This window comes from Panthera tigris, chromosome B1 (assembly GCF_018350195.1).
Source record: "Panthera tigris isolate Pti1 chromosome B1, P.tigris_Pti1_mat1.1, whole genome shotgun sequence".
Taxonomy (NCBI): domain Eukaryota; kingdom Metazoa; phylum Chordata; class Mammalia; order Carnivora; family Felidae; genus Panthera; species Panthera tigris.
The window spans coordinates 173,996,262-174,011,791 of record NC_056663.1 but is presented as its reverse complement, the minus strand read 5'-3'; the positions used below and the strand labels follow the sequence as shown (position 1 = coordinate 174,011,791).

The following is a 15,530-nucleotide window of genomic DNA, read 5'->3' as shown; positions in this document are numbered from 1 at the left end:
TGCAGGATAAGGTAGGAGAAATGAGGGAAGAGATCAGAAAAGGATATAAAATAAAGAGAAGAGGAAGAAAAAAGGAGAACACAGAGAGAAAACAGCTGTGTGAGAGAAGAAAGAAAAAGATTTTTCGAGAAGTTGCCATCCCCCCCCATTTTTTTTTTTTTTTTTTTAATTCAACTGCTTCTCTGTAACTTATTTCCTTGGGATGGAATAGAATCTAACAGGTAATGTATGTAAAGGTGAAGTGTAGGGGAGAATTCAGGCTTGGGGTTCATGGGGATTTCCGGCCCAGGAATCTTGCAGTAGAATTGACTTGAAGTAATATTCTCTGTTCACTTATAAATCGACACAGATCTCATTGATTTTTAATGGTGCCTATTTTCTCTCTGATTCTGGAAGTTAATCCAAGCTCTGTTGGCTCTTTGTTGTCACAAAAATGATGCAGCTTGAAGCTGAGGCTGCCCTTTTTCTGTATCTCAGAAACGAGACCCAAAGTGTCCCAACGTGAACTGTCTCTTTCACTTGCGCATGCGGAGTCCCAGCCGTCTGAGTCAGCTGGCAGGACTTAGTGAGTGAGTAACGAGGGTATCAGAAAAAGGGAAAGAGAAGGGTGAAGAGATGAAGGAAGGAAAGTACTGGGCTTCTGAAGCAGAAACCACAGTGTCCACCCTGGAACAATCTCTCTAGGAGACAGTAAAAAACTGGAAGTGTCCCACCCAAACTAAAGATGCCAATGACTTTCCTGTAATATTTAGGACAGCAGCTGTGTTTACCTAGTGCCATAAACAGGAGTGAGTTGCTATGCTTCTCACAGGCAGTGGTACTGAGGGTAAGAGTTCTTGAGGTTAGCCAGCCTGTGTGCAAATTCCTCCATGTAAGGAATGGGGAAGGACTCATCTTCACTCAAGGGAAATGAATCAGGCACGATGCCAGGTTTGTTTCTGCTTTGCCTTTCCTAGAGACCTATGCTCGGATCTGCGGCCTCACTGGATTTTTCTCCATCTAAGGGGAGCAAGATGCTCAGGAAAAAATGGACACCTCATCCTTTCATTAGAGCCTGGTGTGAATCTCAAAAAGGCATTCAATCAGATAATGCCTGCCTGGAGGGTTCTCCACCCCACCCATCTACCCCGCCCACCTCCAGTTATCTCTTACTGTACTTTCATATCTCACCTTGATGATCATGTTTAGAAAAGTGTTCCCCATCTTTTCTGATTATGTCAGTTCTTATCTTACTCTTTTGTGGACATGACCATAGATACAGTCTTTATTCATTTAATTGTTTGATGGGTGTCAGTTTCTCTGACTATTGTCCCATGAGAACAGGTCTTGTCCTGTTAGTGGTCACTATTCCATTCCCAGCACCTAGTGTGGTACCTAGCAATTCCCAGCACCTAGTGTGGTACCTGACAGCTAGAAGTATTTGTTGGAAGAATGAAGACAAAAAATTGGGAAAGATTAAAGTTATTTAAAAATTTAAAAGTATTAAAAATATTTAAAATTTTAATTAATGGATCCAGACATCTGCCCTTTGAGAAATGTTAAACATTTTATATTTATTTATATAGAATACATATAATTCTTTTGAGTGAGGTCATGCACCATTTACTTTACTTCTACGAAAAACTAAGATAGGTGTCCCGCTTGCTTTTTACATCAGCCTTTGGTATTCTTCTGAACATAAGCTAGAGTATGCCTTCATTCTCCAGGTTAGAGCTGTTAATTCAGACTTAAACTTTCCACTACAAGTCACCTATACCCCCCAGTGCTCACAGAATCCAGAGAGTGCTGGGAAATAAACAGAAAATTTTATATAATGACACTTTAGCATGACCTGTAACATCTACTAATGCCCTGAAGAGGTTTGTGTGTGTCAAAGTGGCCCTGAATGCCCTTTAGCCCAGAGAAGTGACTTTCCCAGAAATGTGTAGGATGTTGGGATAACCACCCTTTTATTCATTCAATGAAAATTCCTTACCCTTGTGTGCATTATATTCTACTAGGGAGAGACAGAGGAGCAAATAAGTAAATAAAATGTGCAGTGTGGTGGGAGAAAAAGTGCCTTATAGAAGAATAAAGGAAGGAAAGGACATCAAGAGTCTCACAGAGAGTGGCAGAATTGCAATTTTCAATAGACTCATGAAGGAAGCCATCTTTGAGAAAGTGACATTTGGACAGAGACTTGAAGAAGGTGAGAAAGGAAGCCATAATCCTATAGCAGGGGAGTCTGTCCCAGGCAGAGGGAGTACAAGTGCTACTTAGCAGCGGCAGACGCCTACCTGACATGTGTGAGGAACAGCAAGAAGGCTGAAATGGGTGGTAGACAGGGTGTAAGAGCAAATGTGTAGGAGAGGAGATGAGTACTGATCATTCCTTGAAGGCAACGAGTTTGCCTTTTATTCTGAGTGAAATGGGCAGCCATCTTGTTAATAGAAGAGTCACATGATCTGAGTCAGCTCATAGAACAGATTTTCAAACAGTTATAATCTCAGAGGCAAAGGAAGGATTGGGGAGACAAGTTAATGAGCCATTGTAAAAAGCAAGCAAGGAATGATGGTGGCTTAGGGGTAGAGGTGGTAGAGAGGTGTTAGAATACAGAAATGCCCTGAATCAATGGTTCTTGTAAGATTCATTTGGTTCCCCATTTTGCTACCTTTCACTTATCACTTACTCATCTGATGTTTCTAAGCAAAAACATATATCTCTACATTTTTACTTTCTATGTCATCTTTGAAAAATATTCCAATTCCCCTCATTGAGAACAAAAGATATCTCTATGAGGTATGCCTAGTAGCTCATAAAATATAAATAAGTTTTGTATTTCTTCATATGACAAATATTTATTGAACAGCTACTGTTCCAAGTTCTTCTAGGAACTGTATACATAATACTGAGGAGAAAGAGGTTCTCAAAAGGTCAGCTAATGGTTGATTTCATAATTTTGGAATGCAGTAAATGGATTTTGTTTTTACTTCTCCTCTAAATATGCCAATGTGGGAGGGAAAAAAAAAGTAGAATAGTGCAATTTCGGGGTGCCTGGGTGGCTCAGTCAGTTAAGTGTCCAACCCTTGATCTCTGCTCACGTCATGATCTCATGTTTTATGAATTTGAGCCCCGTGTTGGGCTTCTCCACTGACAGCATGGATCCTGCTTGGGTTTCTGTCTATTTCTCTCTGCCCCTCACCTGCTATGCGCTCTCTGTCTCTGTCTCTGTCTTTCTCTCTCTCAAAATAAATAAACTTAAAAAAAAAAAGAATAGTGCAATTTCTTTGTGCTGCTTGTCCCCCCCTACCCCCCGCCCACTGTGACAGGGGTATTCAAAATATAGTGCTATGTCTTGGCAACAATGAAATTCCAACTTAAAAACATGTAAGGTTTCTATTTATAACACTAAAATCATGCTATTTATTACTGTAAATCCTCAACACTTTCATCTTCATTTCATATTTACATTACAGATCTTTAGTTTAAAAAATTAACTGGCAGTGAGAGGCAGATAAATTTAAGATCTAAATTGAATCAATGTAGCTCTGCGTCACCTTCAGTCTTTATATCCTGCATATAAATATTCTTCATGAATAATTGTGTACACGGCAGGGAGTATCTTTCAAAGGACAGAAGAGATTTATTAAGTTGTATTCTATTGGGACCAAAGTAGCAACTCCAGTAGCATGGCGAAGTTTGCCAGGTGTTATTCTAGTGATCTAAAAATTCTAATTTATCTAATTTACTAGATGACATTTTGGTGACTTCAAACATTTATCTTTTTTTTTTTTTTTTTTTTTTTTAACCAGCAGGAAACATTCAAGAAGGCAAGCCATGGCTTGTCATTCCTTTCCTAGGACGTCCTAGGGATCATTCTGTTCAAGTAGCCAGGTTGTCTCTTAAATACAAACTTTTGCAGAGACATACTCTAGCACCTTTCCTAACCTGGAGTTATTCAAATTCTAGATTTAACTGTGTGCTTTAGAGATTCACCAAAATGACCTCTAGCAGTCCAACATGGAGAAAAATATTGGTGTCATCTACATCCCTTATTGAACTCTGATTTCATTGGGAAGGTTTTCTCAAAGTGGGAAAGCTTTTCACGAGAAAGAGCTCTGGGTCGTCAATGTTCAGGCTTCTAGGTGTAGGAGGAAGCTGCAACTTAGATATAAAAGCTTCACATTGATATATTTGAAAAAAATGTGTTTTTTGTTTTTTTGTTTTTACCATACAAATTCAAAAACAGTTGAAGGGTCCTGCTTCTTTCTTATCATTTGCTATTATTACTATCATTTGCTGAGCACTTATTATGTGCTACGCCTTGTGCCAGTCATTTTATCCATGTTATTTCTTTTCATTCTCAGAACAATCCCAGAAGGTAAGTTTTATTTATCTTGGTTTAAAGATAAGTTAAGCCTCCAATAAGTTCAGAGATGGGAAAGAACCAGATAAATATTACAATGTAGATAAGTAGCTGGGGCTGGAGCTGGATCTGGATCTCAACATTTGAAACAGTCTTATCTTGACTGCTACAATGTAGCTTACATTTAAATTTTGCTAAGGGTAATGCGACATGTCTTAGGGAAAATGGCATCGCTATTGGAATGGCAAGGTAAAACTGTCATGGTAAAACCCCATGAGTGAAAGGTTATCTTCACTAGAGCTCTTGTATTTTCAGCGAGCAGTTGAGAAGATATACCCTTATTTTGGGGAATTAATCAGGTTTCAATAAAAATTTCAGTAACATGAATCTAGTAGCTATTTCATTTTGAAGTTTAGCTAGAACACCTCTATTTTTCTTTCCATTTATTTATTTATCGAGAGAGGGAGTGAGCACAAGTGGTGGAGGGGCAGAGAGAGAGAGAGAGAGAGAGAGAGGAAGAGAGAGAACCCCAAGCAGGATCCTCAGTGTCAGTGTGGACCCAACGCAGGGCTCGATCTCATGAACTTAAACCGTGAAATTATGACCTGAGCTGAAATCAAGACTTGGACTCTTAAGCCACTGAGCCACTCAGGTGCCCCTAGAACATCTCTACTTCTGTGATCCTGGACATGTTTTGTATCTGCACTGTCCATAAGTGCATATGTTGTTATGAAATAGACATATGTTGCTATGAAATATTTGAAATGTGGCTAGAGTGACTGAGGAGTAAATTTCCAATTTATTTAATTTTAATTAATTTCACCATTAATTTTAAAAGCCACATGCTGCTAGTGGCTACCACATGTCTAGAATGCCTATTGTGAGGTCATGATAGGGTACAGTATGCTATGAATAGTTAGGGGAGAGACAAAAGACAATTACTGAAAGATAAATGTAATTTTCTAACCCCAGAAAGAACGGAATATTTTCAATACTTTTTTGTTAGAGTAAAATGGAATGGAAAGAGAAAATTAAAGATTATTAGGTCTAGAAGCAGCCAGAGAACACCTGGTCCAATTACAGATAAGAAATCTCTGGGGTACCTGGGTGGCTCAGTCAGTTAAACATCCGACTCTTGATTTTGGCTCAGGTCATATCTCATAGGTTCTTGAGTTTCAGCCTCGTGTCGAGCTCTGCTGACAGCACAGAGCCTGCTTGGGATTCTCTGTCTCCCTCTCTCTCTCTGCCCCTCCCCCACGCAGGCTCTCTCTCAAAAATAAATAAACACATAAAAAAAAAAAAAGAAGTCTTTTTAGTAATCTACAGTTTCAGTCTACTGCTGCTAATATTTTGGCAAGAGTCAGTGATACCAAAAAAGCTTAAATTGTATTAAAAATGGAGTAAGAGTTTGGATTTTAAAAATTTAAATAAGGCAAAGTGGTATATCTTAGTAGCAACAAATGCATTTCACTTCTTTTTAGGCAATGGAAAGGATTATGGAAAAGATTACAAGCTTATTTTTCATTTACAAAGAAAACCCAGGCTGGAACTCCAAATCAAAGAGGTGGATGAATTTGGAAACTATAGCTGCCCTCATTATAAGGGCACCATTGTAGTTTATAAAGTACCTAAAGAAAAGATAGTCCACAACTTGGATCAATCTCCTATACTGGATGAAAACCTTTGTCAGTTGCCAATTTGCAAATTGCCATTGAAGTTGCCAAAGGTAAGTTATTTTACTTCTCTAATTACCATATTTTGTTAACTCTTCATGATTCTCCACCACAATCTATACTTCAGGCACATGGATACGCAAGGTGAAAAGGGAAGGCAGGAATAAAGATAAGGAAGGAGTGGGTATATAATTTTAGAGTGGTGGAATACACTTCAGGATTTTCACTTCCTTTCATATCAGCTTTCTTTAAAATTTTTTTTTTAGCGTTTATTTATTTTTTGAGAGACAGAGAGAGATAGAGTACCAGCAGGGGAGGGGCAGAGAGAGAGGGAGACCCAGAATTCGAAGCAGGCTCCAGGCTCTGAGCAGCCTGACGTGGGACTGGACCCATGAACTGTGAGATCATGACCTGAGCCAAAGTCAGATGCTTAACTGACTGAGCCACCCAGGCGCTCCAGGATCTACCCAGGTGCACCTCAACTTTCTAATAGCAACAAGTCAAGTTGATGCGGTCTTGACAACATGTTCTTAATGATTATAGAAATAATGTCATTCATTTTCTGTAACTGCATAAGAATAACTGGGAAAGAACTTATGAAAACACAGACTACATTTAACAACACAACACTTTTAGGAAATGTCATGTGGGGAATGGGAAAACAACATCAAAATATTTTCATCCAGGCTTATAAAATCCTGTACACTTGTTTTAAGAGTGAATTACTCTTACCTAAAATTCTTATTCTTTTCAGGAAAGTAGGATTGAATTGTTTCTCCTAATAGGTCAAACAAATAATCTTATTGCTGTATATACTATTTTCTTCTATGATCCAGGATTTAGTCCTTCCAAACTATATTCTTAATGAGAAATATAATTGAAAAACTCACTTTATCACTTCAAAGAGTAAATGTATTCTTTAAAGATGCTAAAATTACGTTTTCGTGGTTTTACTTTTTACATTATGAATAGTAGAAATGTGTGTCATGCCATTAGATATGGTACTGATTTTAAGTTAATCAATAATTAATGAATTTGACAGATATTAATTGAACTCCTGAAATAGGGAATGTATTATGCTAGGCATTATGAAAAATACAGAGATATAGAGAATAATACATGCCCTAAAACTGTGTTGTCCTAAACGATAGCCACTAACCATATGTGTCATGTGTGGGGCACTTGAAATATGGCTAGTCCAAACTGAGAAGTACTGTAAGTATAAAGTACAGACCAGATTTCAAAGACGCAGTACAAAAAATATAAAATAACTCATTAATCATTTGTTTATGTTGATTTTGTAGAAATTATAATATTTGGTTATGGAGTGAAACAAAATACATAATAATAAAATATAGATATAAATAATATAATAAAACATATTATTACTTACTCCATAAAGTTAATTTCACCCATTTAAAAAACATTTTTTTATGTGGCTAACTAGAACCTTTCAAATTGCTTGTCTTTGTCAAACTATATTTTTATGGCACAGTATTGCTCTAAATGATTTACAATCCAGCAAAGTATGTAAAATCTGTACAGTTGACCCTTGAACAACTTCGAGGTTAAGGGCACCAACCCCTGCATAATCAAAAATCTGAGTATAACTTTGACTCTCCCAAAACTTAACTATTATTCTCCAATAGTTGATTGGAAGCCTTACTGATGACATAAACAGTTGATTGACCCATGTTGTATATTACATGTTTAATATACTGTATTCTTACAATAAATGAGAAAAGAACATTATTAAGAAAATCATAACGGATATATCCAAATACTATATTTTAGTAGGTGGGAAATCATAGCTCCCTCTTATATACAAATCAGCAGAAGTAGGTGCAGTTTAATATTTTTACCCTATTATCAACTTTTAAAATAAAACTGAGACAGAAGGGAGCCTGTTTAAGATTATCCAGATTGGAATGAATTTTGTGACTTGAATATACTAGAAAACGGGAGTTAGACCCTCTAATGAGAGTTGTAAAGCGTAGTTGTGGGCCACGTCCCAGACTATTCAAATAATTTACTTTTCTGTTTAGAGTCATATCCGTGATTGAGACCAAAGTCTGGGAGGGGGGTGGGGCACGACGTGGGGGTGTGGGATTAAATAGCCAAGGTGCTATTTCAAGCCTGACAACTTCATTCTGTTGTATATTTCCAGTTGTGTTAATCCTAAAGCTACTCTAAGAATCTGTTTTCCATTTCATAGTAATTTTCACTCTTTCTAGATGTTATTTTCTCAGCATTTTTCAGAAATCTGCTTCTTGATAGAAAATTATCTTTCTGTAGATATAACTCGATTTTAACTTAATTTCACTAATATGCATGTTTGGAAGAAAAGTAAAATTGCTGTAAAGGACAAGTCAACTAGTATTTGTGGTTTAGATCTTTGTAGCTTTATTTTATTATATCTTATTTTTTTCCCTTTGGCAAAAAAAGAAAATCATAAGGAAAATGCATTTGCAGTAATGTGATGTATTTATAAATAAAAATCAGTGTATAAGTTGACCCAAGCATTTCAAACCTGCGTTCTTCTAGGGTCAGCTGTATATAAAATCACCTTGTAAGATAGTAAATGATTAGACTAATGGGAAAAACAGTGTACTAATAGTTGTTCAGACGAGGAAAATAGCTTTTCCGGAAGCTGGTACCAATAGGAAATTCATGGTGGTTATGGCATGTTATCTGAGCTTTGTAAGTTGGTAGAAATTTAGCCAATGGAAAGGAAGAAAAAATATGTTATGATGATGGAATGGAATGAGTTGGACTTCGGGCGGGTGGTAGGCGTAGCTTAGCATGAATTCATAATTCATGTAATAACCATTATAATAATGCATAATGTCCCAAAAGTCTTTCAAGTGCTTTACATGCCCTATATTATTAAATTCACACATGAGGCTTTACCACTGTTCTCATTTTATAGGAAACTGAGGCATAGAAATTTTAGTCAACTTGCCCCTGGTCCCATAGCTAAGGAAGTGTCTGAGCTAGGATTCAAACCCACAACATCTGCTTCCCACAGGTGCAACCACTGTCTGCTCTTGTCTCTTGAGCAGATAAAACTAGGATTTAGATAACCTCCCGGATATAAGATGGATTTTAGGACTTCCATGTTCACCCCTGAAGTTGTACAATAATTTTATGTGTATTATGCCTTAGTTTAAAGGTGATATTAAAATTAAAAACTGATATGGCATGGATTCTGGCTACATTGAAAGTAGCCATATCAACAGAGGTGCTGGGTTATAGAGACATTAACTCTTTACTTGCTGGTTTGGGGGAGATTCTGGGGTTCCTGGGAGGCACTTGCAGGGTAGCAGAGTCTACTAAACCATTTATACTTAAAATTATATTTAAGAACAGTGTATCTATATAGGTGTGTACCCACCATCAGTTTTTCCTCTGTGCATTTTCACTTCTGTCTTAGGGCCTTTGTACTTGTTCACTATGCTTAGGGCTCTCTTCCCTCAGTCGAGTAGCTGGTTCTTTATCATTCAGGTTCAGCTCATAAATCACCTCCTATAATTATCCCCCCCATCTCCTTACCTAAAGCCACTCTTTAACCCATTAGCCCTTTAAAATTTACTTCATAACACTTACTATTAATTGAAAGTAATAGAGTCATGTATTTGTTCGTGAACTTTCCATTGGCCTTTGCTCCTTGAGAAAGCAAGCTCCGCGAGTGAAAGACCTTGTCTCCTTGTTCTGGCTGTACCGTGGGTGACTAGAACAGTGCCTGGCACATCATAGGAACTTTAAATATTTGTGACTGGATCAAAGAGGAAAGGTCTGTACCATTTGTTAGGTTCTAAAAATTAGAATTAAAATTAGATTTTAAGAACTATGGACTTAATACTCCAATTCTCTTGTCCAGTGGTTCACAGCCTCATTTATAAACACTTAGCTGGTGGGCCAAGGAGTTGATTTGGATCAACACGAAGATTTGGGAGCAGAGCAAGAGAGGAAGGAGACACTGGGGGCCTTCTCCAGGTAGCTCCACTTAACACATTACCTCCTAAGGTCACTATGTTGTTCAGCTGCTATAGGGAGATCGGCGGGAGACAAATAAGGAGGCTTAGAATTTTCTGGCAGGAGGTGGTGAAGGCCTCACTGTGATAGTGGCAAACAATGGAAAGAAAGCCCCTTATGTAAGGGAGGACAGACTTGAAGTCCAAAATGTGATACAAATTCAGCTCTCAGTTTTTGGTATTTTCTCTGATTTCATGAATCAACTGGCCAAATTAGCCAAGCCATACAATTTAAGGTTTTATATGGATTTTGCTCAGTAAAAGTCTGTGTGAGTGATTGTCTAGGTCTTTTGCACAAGTTCTTCCTCTGCCTTGATTCTGCTTGCCTGAACAAATCCTACTGGTCATCCTTTACAGCTCTGTTGAGGTGTGACTTCTCCCAGGAAGCCTTCCTTGATTTCCCCTTTCATATCGACTTTGATGTGCTTGGTTTCCACAACGCCTGTACCTCCCCTATTGCTGCAGTTACCATATTGTATTATCATCACTTGTTTCTCAGTAGATATATATCTCTCGGTCTTTTTGTTTGTTTTTGCCCTCCTAAAGAGTCTCTCTGGACATCTTTTCCTCTAATCAACCCTCCCCACTAAATTTTAATATCACAGATACAGAGTATGCATATTTGTATTTTATAAACTAAAAGTGTAAAACATTTTCATCTTGCCCAAGAGCTAATTTTCTTTCAATTTGCATTGCCAGTGTCAGGCATACAGTACATGCTTGATAAATGTTTGTGAATAATTAGAGGGATGAGACGATTTCTTCAAATCTTAAGACTGACCAGTTTTGACACTGTGGATCTTGAAACTGTATGGACATTTAAAAAAGATGTTTATTTATTTATTTTGAGAGAGGGAAAGAGAGCAGGGGAGGGGCAGAGGGAGAGGTAGAGAGAGAGAATCCCAAGTAGGCTCCACGCTCAGTGCGAGCCTGTTGCTGGGCTTGATTGCACAACCTCAAGATCACGACCTGAGTCGAAATCAAGAGTCTGGCCCTCAACAGACTGAACCACCCAGGCGTCCCTGGCTTGCTTAAACATAGTACATTTTACTCCGCTGATCTTCATATATGAATCTACTGCTCATAGCCTTTGGTCCTTCCTTTTTCTTCCAGATGGGTTTGTATAGGGCTATCCAGATTCACCCTTTTGGTCCTTTTACATGCTTAAATCTTTACTAGAAGTTTCTTGGGTTCAGAAAAAAATCTGTGGCTATACAAGCTTTTCTCTCTTTTCAAAGTAATATACCCAAATGGGAATTGAAACCAGACCTTTAGTCTGTGAGGACAGATTTCTTCCAAAAAGTTCATAATTAAAAAAAAAAAAAATTGACCTCAGCTTCACAGTAGTAGAATACCCTCTTTTTCAGGAAATGAAAATATCCCTATTATATGGAGCTTGGCATTAATGAACACTACATTATGCACACATTTGTACATGTAGCATAAATTACATGAAGGCATTTGTCAAAATTAAAAGTGCTTTTCACACAGAAGATAAGTAGTAACTATTTAGATGTATGTATATAAACATACACATTCACATACACATAATTATAATCTGTGATCTTAATGTACTGCCTGATTCCCAAAGATGTGAAAACATAGGACCCATTACTTCATGCTTGTGAAGGACTCTGTCTCATCCTTTAGCCTCCAAATTCCATTCATGCATAGATTAATTCATTCAACAAACACTTTTGTACCCCATGGACCAGACATACAACAGTGTTCCTTTAGGTACGGTCTCTTCCTCTTACCTCTCCACAGATTATTGTCAACCCAGAGGGCAGAATGAGCCTCTAAACCATCAGTCAGATCATTTTCTGACTTTGCTCCAAACCTTGCAATGGCTCCTGGTTTCACTCAGAGTAAAAGACTGTGTCTGAACTTGACTCCCATTGATGCTAAGACCTTCTCTCCCCCACTCTTCACTTGTTCAACTCTCGCCACAACACCCTCTTGATGTTCTTGGAACTTGCCACACATGCTTCTGCTTCAGATCCTTATGTTAGTGGTTCCCTGGCCTGGAATGTCCTTCCATCCATCAGATACCTACGTGGCCAACACCCTCACCTCCTTCAGTTCTTCGATCAAATTTCACCTTCTCTCTGAGGCTTACTCTGATTCTATTTCTTATTGCAATGTACTCTTACCCACACAAACCAACAATCCTGGTCCTCTTTAACTTGCTCTGTAGTTTTGCTTTCCTCTAAAGCATCGATACCTCCTAACATTTATTTCCTTGTTGATTATGTTTATCATAGGAACACTTACTTCACCACTAAAATGTGAGCTTCTTGAGGGCAAGGACCTTTATCTGTTGTCCATTGCTGCACCTCAGGGCCCTAGAATAGTGCCTGGCATAGGTTAGGTGCTCAGATACATTGGTTGAATTAACTTTCAAATAGAGCTTGTATTTTCAATACCCAAAGTGCGAAGAGCAAAGTGAGAAGTGCCGAGAAGGAAAGTGAATTAGCATCAGAGGGTTGGCAGAATTTGTAATATATGCTTACAGATGTGATAGCCAGCACAGGCCTCACTGTGGAGCCCCTTCTGGGCCAAAGAGTAACAGTGACAGGAAGCTCATCTGCCTGTGTGGCCAAGAGAGCACCATGGTGAGGGAAACAACATGTTCCCAGACTGCCATGGGCATGAGATTTTAACCAAGGACTCCGTAGCAAATGCTCATGGGAGGAGCAGAGAGAGGTGATTAGGTTTGAGAGATAAAGAGGATCTTCATGATAATTCCATTTCAATCTAATCTTCCGAAAATGGTCACATAATCAATACATGTGAAAATGTATGAAGGAAAAGAGTAAGGATTGGTCTCTAAGTCTTTCTAAAGTTGTGCTTCCAACTTTCTTCTTTTACAAAATATTGAAGGAAACTCAGTTCACACCACGTCTATGTGTGCTTTGGCAGAAACAGGGCAATTTCAAAAAACTGTCAAAGATTCTTTTTTAGGTGGAAGGAAGTGGTGTGTGCGTATGTACTTCTGAAATCACGTCACAAAGGTAACTGTGCCATTTGGTTATTTGTGCTAGGTTGAGTTGTGACTGCCTTTCATTCTTGTTTGTCTGCTGGGAGGCTTTGCTTTGAAGGAGAGGGGCGCTCTGGGTCTGGTGGCTGTTTTCTGTGGGAGGCTGTCAGGGCCGTAGTTTTCTAGTCATATCTACCCTACATATTTACGTAAGCCATCTGTTGACCCAAGTTTTGCCTAGTCTGAACTTCCTCTTTTTAAAAAAAAAAAAACTGAACTCATGACATGTGATTTCTAGTAAATAATGATACTGCTTCAACACTTGCTTTCTCACCACATGAAGTAACTTGCGTTGTCAAAGAGAGGAAGCAGGCAGAGGCAAGTGCACCATTTACCTCATTAGAAGTGATATACTTCACCTTCTCACCACTTCAGATTGCCATCTCCCTGTCCTTTCAGGAATGACATGTTTTTCAGTGATTTTTTTCTAGGCATATGAGACACTAAGAGACGATCTCAACTACAAAACTGTGAAGACCCCAAGCTATTGAACATCTTTACACTCACAGCCTCTTCAATTCTACTTAGGCTTTTATTTGTAATAATTTACAAAGTTGGATTAAGGCTCAAGAATGGAATGGGACTTAATAGTCCATTGCTAGCTATGAATAAAGCAGATTTTTTTTTAAGTTTTTTTATTTTGAAAGAGAGAGAGCAGTATGAGTGGGGAAAAGAAGAGAGAGAGGGAGAGAGAGAATTCCAAGCAGGCTCTGCACTGTCAGCACAGAGCCCAATGTGGGACTCAAATTCATGAACCATGAAATCATAACATGAGCGGAAATCAAGAGTCAGACACTTAACTGAGTGAGCCACCCAGGAGCCCTGAAGAAAGCAGATTTTAAAAGGTGTCTGCTTTTAAAATAAAACTGTGCAAGAGGAATCAGAGTTTGTTGGCTTTTGCATGTGAGTGTTTGGGGGGGGGTAGTGGAGCGGAGACATTGTAAACCTAATGGTGATTTTGGAATTTTCTGTAACTTAGTTTCATGCTTTCTATATTATAGTTAATTATAATAACATTTATGTTGCTTTATGCACCACCCCTGTCAATTATGGAAAGAAGTCATTAAAATCTTGGTAAGGAGAGATATCACGTCAATTTTCTTTCTTAACCTGTGAAACGTTTACAAAGCCCTCTCTTTACAGTGTTGTAAGTCTGGCTCTCCTTGGCTCTTTGCTGACATGCCCTCTGTGACTGCAGTCTTACCTTCCTCTGAGCCATCAGAATGGCCTTCAAAGACAGTCTTGACTATGTCACTGAAAAATCTAGTTTATATTGTACATGAGATGTTTGAGGGTGAAAATGATCAAAACTGGTTTAGTTAGAAACAGGATCCTTTTCTGGAAGCAGCTTTGCCCACCAACTTAATCAGAAGAGCACCTTTCCCTTCTCTTGCCCTTCTCCTTCCTATTCATCTACCCCTTCCCTTTTCTTTGTCCTCTCCCCTCTCCTCCTCTTCTCCCTCACTCTTCTCTATCTTCCCCTTTCTCTTTATCTGTCCATCTTGACCCTTCCTCCTCATTCTTCCTCCTTCATGGTCTGTTCATACAAGGGAAGGTTTTCTGTGCTCAGCAGGCAGTATAATTAAACCAGGAATTGTGCCCTACAATTCTTGTGCCCAAGAATTCTTTTATAAAGCAAACTCATATATTCTTGTCTCTCTGGGAAAATTTAACAAAAAAAGTAATTGATGTGTTTGCACTTATTCTCTTAAAATAATGTTTACTGAGCAAAAGATGATGTTCATTAATTCAAACAATTTCTAGCTTATGAACTCCAACCATAATGTTTTTGTGTAGAAATGTCAGTCAACATGTCAAATACTAATTAAATACCAACTATATATGAGATACTATGTAGGGTCTAAAAGATAATAGTAATATTGGTCAAAGTCCTAGCGTTAGGAAATTACAGTCCAGTTCAGGAAATAAAGCACAAACACTTTAAACATTATAAAACAATGCAAGAGATAGATCATAATAGAATACAACAATCTAGTAATATCACAGGACAGACACTGGTGATTAACTGCAAATGAATGGTGGAGATGTTAAGTGCCAGGACATTTCAGAGAAGGGAGTGATTTCTGTGGCCGAGGTAACCTGGGACACTTCACAGAGCAAGACAGTTGTAGAGAATGCTTAGGTCCTGGAAAGGACAGAGAAAAAAGCAGCAAGTTCCACACAAGAAGGATAGCTTGAGCTGAAACTTTGAAGTGGCAAAGCAGATGATGTGTTTTATGAAAGGACAATGTGTAGATCTGTGTGGTCATTGGAAATAAATTGGGGAAAGATTATGGAGGGCTTTGAATGCCTTGATAAGTCAATCAAATGTCTCCGTGATATTTTTACACAATTTGTCAAAATTTGTCGAAAGAATGGGATTGGTTTCATGATACAAAGGACATGTGTGAAGTAGAGATTCAAACCAGAAATCCTTA

General features: G+C 38.3%; 1 protein-coding gene across 1 annotated transcript in view; it reads left to right on the top strand.

Annotated features, from left to right (window-relative positions):
* The window catches only part of DTHD1 (death domain containing 1), a 64,946-nt gene that overhangs the window by 27,720 nt on the left and 21,696 nt on the right, over window positions 1-15,530 (top strand). Inside the window, 1 exon segment of the mRNA XM_007098918.3 lies at window positions 5,827-6,071. Coding sequence (XP_007098980.3) covers window positions 5,827-6,071 — 245 coding nt within the window.